The sequence below is a fragment of the Triticum dicoccoides genome, chromosome 2B (assembly GCF_002162155.2).
Source record: "Triticum dicoccoides isolate Atlit2015 ecotype Zavitan chromosome 2B, WEW_v2.0, whole genome shotgun sequence".
Lineage (NCBI taxonomy): Eukaryota > Viridiplantae > Streptophyta > Magnoliopsida > Poales > Poaceae > Triticum > Triticum dicoccoides.
Window position 1 is genome coordinate 59,291,156 of NC_041383.1, and position 5,960 is coordinate 59,297,115.

At 41.7% G+C, this 5,960-nt stretch overlaps 1 protein-coding gene across 1 annotated transcript; it reads left to right on the forward strand.

Annotated features, from left to right (window-relative positions):
• Positions 1 to 1,276: 1,276 nt before the first annotated feature.
• Positions 1,277 to 5,889, forward strand: LOC119360447 (OVARIAN TUMOR DOMAIN-containing deubiquitinating enzyme 1-like). Its single transcript, XM_037626081.1, has 10 exons — positions 1,277 to 1,456; positions 1,956 to 2,033; positions 2,317 to 2,571; positions 3,257 to 3,319; positions 3,399 to 3,482; positions 3,566 to 3,712; positions 4,827 to 4,861; positions 4,987 to 5,042; positions 5,117 to 5,211; positions 5,422 to 5,889. Exons 1-10 carry the CDS (start codon positions 1,277 to 1,279, stop codon positions 5,746 to 5,748), a joined length of 1,320 nt encoding a protein of 439 aa, XP_037481978.1. The 3' UTR covers positions 5,749 to 5,889.
• Positions 5,890 to 5,960: the final 71 nt, after the last annotated feature.

The window sequence follows — 5,960 nt, forward strand, 5'->3', positions numbered from 1 at the left end:
AGTTTTGAAAAAAACTAGTAAAACAGATCCAAAATTAAGTGCCAGATCCGTTGCTTGTTCTCAAGCTTACATCACCATTTACTAAGAAACACATAGATGAAAACAGGGCCGAGGGGAGGTGTTTTATTCTGTTGCTAATTTTGTCACAACTAACTTTACAATCTGTTTTGTGTGTATGTATTGGTGTTGGCTATGTGCATCCTACCTATGCAGATGTCGAATGTATGCTCACTGTGTTTATATCCTCTTGATGCTTCGTTTTGAGTTAATATAATCCAACCTTCATCGAGAAAATTGAATTTACAAAAAAATCAATCAAAACCACGGGTATGTTTTTTGGGCAAAAAGATAAATAAGTCCATAACGTATGCACCATGCAAATAACAGTGTGCAACTTCACCTTTTATTGCGCCAACTAAGCATATAGTTTGAACTTAGGCATTGAATCAAACACGTCTATTATCTTCCTAACTACTTCCTCCGTCACATAATATAAGAGTGTTTTTTTGACACTAGGGAGTAACAATTTCTGACCTTTGGCAATATGATGCCACTTGAAGGAAAATACATCAACACACAAAATGACAAGATTTAAAAGAAAAAGAAAAACTACAACAAAAACATAGTGGATGTCTTCTTACTTTGATCGCACGCCGCTCGTCAGAGTCTGAAAATTGCACTAACCCGACAGTAAGGTAAAAATAGACTAGCAAAGACTCTTGCTAAACTAGGCTTTGAAGACGACAATAGCCACTCACCGCTAGAATGAGATCTATTATTCATTGAAAGAACATCAGTATGTGGCATCACCCCATGCAAACCATGTTTGCAATCTTTCACCACCGATCTAGAGAGTTGAAGAAATCGATCCATGCATGCTTGATTGATACACGCAGCCAACTGCCAGGATCCAAAGAAAGCCAACTGATGTGGCAACACGTACCCTCACAGCCCTACGTTGTAGCCGGATCGAACGTCGTTGACATGAGAAGAGGCCAGAGAGGCCTTATTCTAACGCACCATCACCGTCACTACCTCGTCAATGTCGTCGGGTAAACAGAAACTAAGAAAAACATTGACCTGCAAAAACTAAGAAAGACGTAGGGGGAGGGGGTCCCTAAATCCCCAAGGTTGCGTATATAAAGACATCTACCACTTGGTCCCTTGCAAAAGGGCGCTACCGAATTCCGCAGGAACCGAGGGGCGAGGCCGAAAGAAGGCAGGGTTTCTCGGTGTCGGCGGGGGCAGAAAAGGAATATCCCAGGCAGCGAAAGAAATGGGGCCAAAATTCAGATTCAAGGTCAAGCTATTCAAGGACAGAGCAGGAAGCAGCGGAGACGGCGGCGGCGGCGGCGGCGGCGAGCCCACGCCGCCGTCGCCCTCCCTCGACCCCGCGGCGCTTTCCGCCTCGCCGCTCCCGCTTCAGCCGCCGCCGACCCCCGTCGTCAGGTACACGGTGAGTTTCTTGCTTCCTCCCGCTGTCTCCTGGGTGAGCGGCGATGCTTGCTCGGCGACCGTTTCGCCGGAGTCTCGTTCGTTGGGCGCGATTCGGTGGTGCGTCGGGGTGGCCTCGGCTTCGTTCTTGGTCCGCTTTCGGGCAATTCCTGCGCCCAGTTCGTGGGGGGCGCTTTCTTGGCTGCTGCGGGATCGGGCGTCGTCGTCGTAGTTTGATTATCAATTTCTTGGCTACGTTCTTCGAATTGGTGCGGTTGTTCGATTATGATTTCGAGCCCTCCGACCAATTCGTCGGGGCTTCTATCCTGAAATTGCGTTCCTTTGATTGCTGCGAGTTCTTGGTCCAATCTTGTTGTGACTTGGAACCTGAAGGCTGTTGGATTTCCCTTTGTTGTCCGGGCCGGGGGTTCTGTCTTTCACTGCACTTCTTTACACTGTTCTCTGCATTTGTGCTGCAAACTTTTCTTTTCTTCTTCTTACAATGCCATGCCATTTTCTAGCATGAAGGACCGGATGATGATGACGATGATTGGCCCGAAGACGATGGAGCGGATTTGGATGCTGTGCAAGAGGATGAGGTGAGAATTTGTGTTCCTTTTCTGCTACTTGTTAGTTCAATTCCATGACTTGGTGACTTAAGTTCTTTGTCCAATTGTTCCGAACAGTGAATACAGAGAAGGATGCCTCGTCAGTCCTCACAGTGCAGGAATTAATTGTCTAGTTGTTGAATGTTGATTGCATTAGTTGGAGTCTGAATCTGTTGCTGTAGTTGTTACTACACTTGTTTCTTTTCAGGTAATTATGGGCCTTATTTGTTCTGGAAAGTATCCTTTACAACTATCTGTCTGCAATTATTTATAGGATGAAGTACCAGATGATGAGAAATTCTACGTTCCATTGTTCATGAGTGGTCAAAAGAAGAATCTCCCGCATGATCTCTTTCGGCATGACTCGGTGCCGCTCAACAAAAATGAATATTTTTCTCTGCGGAAAAACTGGAATCAGCTGCTGGACGGCAAGAGAACATACCTCCGACCACCGAGGGGCCGCCGTGTTCTCAGTGTCAGTGGTGTTTTCCGGCGGCCGTTAGCTCGTCCATGGGCATTAGAATTCCAGGTGAGAAAATCATAGCTCCTCTGTTCACAACAATGCAGTGAATAAAGTTTCACTAGATTTTCAAGAGTTAGATCTTGAAGCATTTCCAGTGAGGTTCTTCACTGTCCCAGTTATTCCTTGTCGGAGAGTAACATTGTTATCTTGAAATTTGTCAGCTTAACATGCTAATTTTATTAGCACTCGCCATGTTTGAGTGTTTGTTACATGTAACCTTAAAATGTTGAGAATGCAGTCACTCCCCTAGAGAACTATGGTCTATGGTACTATCTGGGGAAGACATTGACTTCTTATTTGAATGCTTTGATGTTAATTTTCATAGATGTTATTCTGTGCAATTACAAGTGGAAACTGGAACCTACTCTTGACAAGGTCCTTATGTGTGTTAACTAATAATCTGAGTTAGGGTACAGGAGAAGTTCTTATGTGACTTAAAATAAGTTTTAGCTTTGCACATTGTGATCGATGATCCATATCTAATGTTACATATGTTTTCCCCATGACGGCCTCATGTCATTTTCCTCCCAAATAAGTGGATGATTGGCGCGTGAAAACTATAATAGAATTTCTTAGGCTTACAATTTTGCGCCTTGTGCTAAAGCATTACTTATTCAGATCCATTATTAATTCAGATGAATCTAATAAATAGTTAGTCCTTTGTTGCAGTACTTACTTTGTTCTATGGCAGGAACCACTCTTGGATTTGGCTGAGGATTATCCAGATAATGACATTGTCCAGGAAATGATCAAGGTAAGTTTGCATGGCACTACAGGAGCATTCTCATTATTTAATTCTTTTATGCTAATGTGCAAAACCTAGTTTTGTGCAGATTCTTTGTCAGCGCTATGTGCACCTCAAACGAACTCGCGGAGATGGCAGCTGTTTCTACAGAGCTTTCTTTTTCTCCTACTTGGTAACCATCTAAGTTACTAGGTTTTTTATGCTGTTGCTTTTTTCTTTTGCATCGAAGTTTGATATGACTCTGCTTGTAAACAGGAAAATCTTGGACAAATGCAAGATAGTCAAGCTGAAGTTACTCGTCTAATGGAACATGTGGCAGTGTCCAGAGAGAATTTCTGTCGTCTGAAATGGGACAAAGCATACTTCTTAAATCCTGAAGAATATTTTTCAAGTGTTGCTTCTGTATGTATTCTCATAGCTCACAGAAGCTTCATTTTTTTTCTGATGTCGTAACCCTAATTCTTCTGTAATAAGGGTAGGCCTTTACTGAAAATCAAACTATCTATGATTTATAATACTTGCCAAAATAACTTGATGTCCCTTATGTGGCCTGAATTATCCAGTGCCCTTGCTGAATCTGTTCTGAAAGTTATCTGACCCCTTCCACATCATCAGAAAATATCTTTAATGAAGAACAATGCCTCACATTGAAAAAGCCATGCTACTCTTGCTTTTATACTGTAGTACGCATCTTTGTTTACTGTTCCGAGTGTGAAATATATGCAGTGAGATGTATAATAGAAGATAGATTTTGCATTTGGTCATATCGATGACTGAACTAAGGCGAGATTTGGCCCAGCCTGAACATTCTTTTACTTATCGAAAGAACAGTACAAAGTTCTGACAGATACAAAACTCCTTGGTCTTAGCGAATTCCAAAATACGCCCACTAAACCGGAACTGACAGTTATGCAGAGTGAGAAGAGAGAAAAACCTATGAGCGCTCAGGGAGCTGCCATACATGTAAAATTTAAGGGAAGACTGGGAAAGTTCTCTAAATGTTTATTTTCTAGTATCCGAATTACTTAATCTTCAGGATAGTGTGTATGATATCTAGGAAGAGTATAAAGAAGACATGTTTATCAAGTTCAAGTAGTTTTGTCGCATGTAGAGGAGCTATACCTGCTACATGAACAGTGGACAGCAGTTTTAGGCTTATTAGCTCTGATCATGGAAATTATTTAATAGCTCAATGCTACAACAGTCTATTTATAAAATTTTAAACATTGCGTAGTTGACATTGTGGAGAGTACTGGTCTACTGGACCACACCAACTTAAGAGCCCCTTAACTAAAAACTCCACTTTTCGTTCTTGCTACAGTATTGATACTGTTCAGCTCAAGCATTCACTGCAAAAATAGTGGAGCATTAGGAGCAGTCGGCATGATATTTCGCTGAGATGTTTGTTTGTTGCACCATTATGACTGCTGTATGCAGTATGCTAAACAAATATGATTTTGTCTGCATAATATAGCTTAGATCATATACTTGACCGTTTTTCTGCATGTTATTTCAGGAGTTGAATCATTTGGTCAATTCTGTTGCAAATGGGTATGAGCCTTGAACTTGATATTTGTAGTGATTTCTTTGACAAGACATGACATTAAGTTTCAAGATCCGTTTGCTTCTTTGTAGTTACGTTTGGGAATTAAGATAATTGCTTTTATCATTTGCAGTCTTAGTTCTGACGAGTTGCAGAAGAGAAGTCTACAGGAGATCATGCCACTCAGGGGTAAGGATATTGCATGCTTGCCAAAATGTTTTGTTTGTCCACTTCTTCTCTCTCGCGTAACACTTTTCTTCCAGTTATTTCCTTGCTAAGATTGCTGGCAGAGACTGAGATCCGTACGCGAATAGATGATTACAAACCATTTATCCCGGGAAAGATGAATGTCAATCAGGTTAGAATTTCTTACCCCTAGTACTTTTCTTGAATAGTCAACTAGTATTATCAAGGTTGAGAATTTTCTCTGCATAAACATGTAAAATCCCGGAAACAATTATCCCTGTGAATTGTGATAAGATAATCATGACCAAAATAAGTTGACCAATACTGAATTTACCATTTACATACTGAGCTCACTGTTGCACATATTATGGTTTTGTAACAGTATTGCTGGAAAGAGGTGCGCCCCCTGGACGTTAAAGCATCGGCGCTAGCAATGAGGGCTCTAACGTATGCACTTGGCATCCCGCTGCGACTCGAAACTCTAGGCGAAGGCTTGACGGCTGGAGGTTTGCAAGTAAAGCGCTTTGATTTCTTCCCTCGATCAGAATCAGGGAAGGGTGCTTTCCATATAGTTCGAAGCTATTGGTCGTCAACCACAACCCCTGAACCACTGGAGATTGGAAGTGGCAACTTGATATCATCTGATGGCACACCTTTGCTGACCTTGCTTTGTAGGCCTGACAACTGCGATATTTTGTATCGTAAGTAAACAAAACGGTGCAAGTATTACTTGATGTAGAAAATTCTTGGATGACGATGCAAAAATGTAAGGGATTTTTTGTGGCATCTCGTCTCAGTCTACTTGTAAAGTTGTGATTACTCAATTGAGCAAAAAGCCTTCGCTTGGGCATGTTTAGTGTAGTAGTTTCAACTAGGCATCAATTATATATTTAGGAATACTTGCATTGGGAAATGGGAATA

What these genes read in the sequence shown, in the direction of transcription:
- LOC119360447 (XM_037626081.1), top strand. Translation starts at nt 1,277, where the DNA reads ATGGGGCCAAAATTCAGATTCAAGGTCAAGCTATTCAAGGACAGAGCA. An exon ending in GTCAATTCTGTTGCAAATGG is followed by an intron (nt 4,862 to 4,986) that starts GTATGAGCCTTG and finishes TATCATTTGCAG; the next exon opens with TCTTAGTTCTGACGAGTTGC. An exon ending in GGAGATCATGCCACTCAGGG is followed by an intron (nt 5,043 to 5,116) that starts GTAAGGATATTG and finishes CTTTTCTTCCAG; the next exon opens with TTATTTCCTTGCTAAGATTG.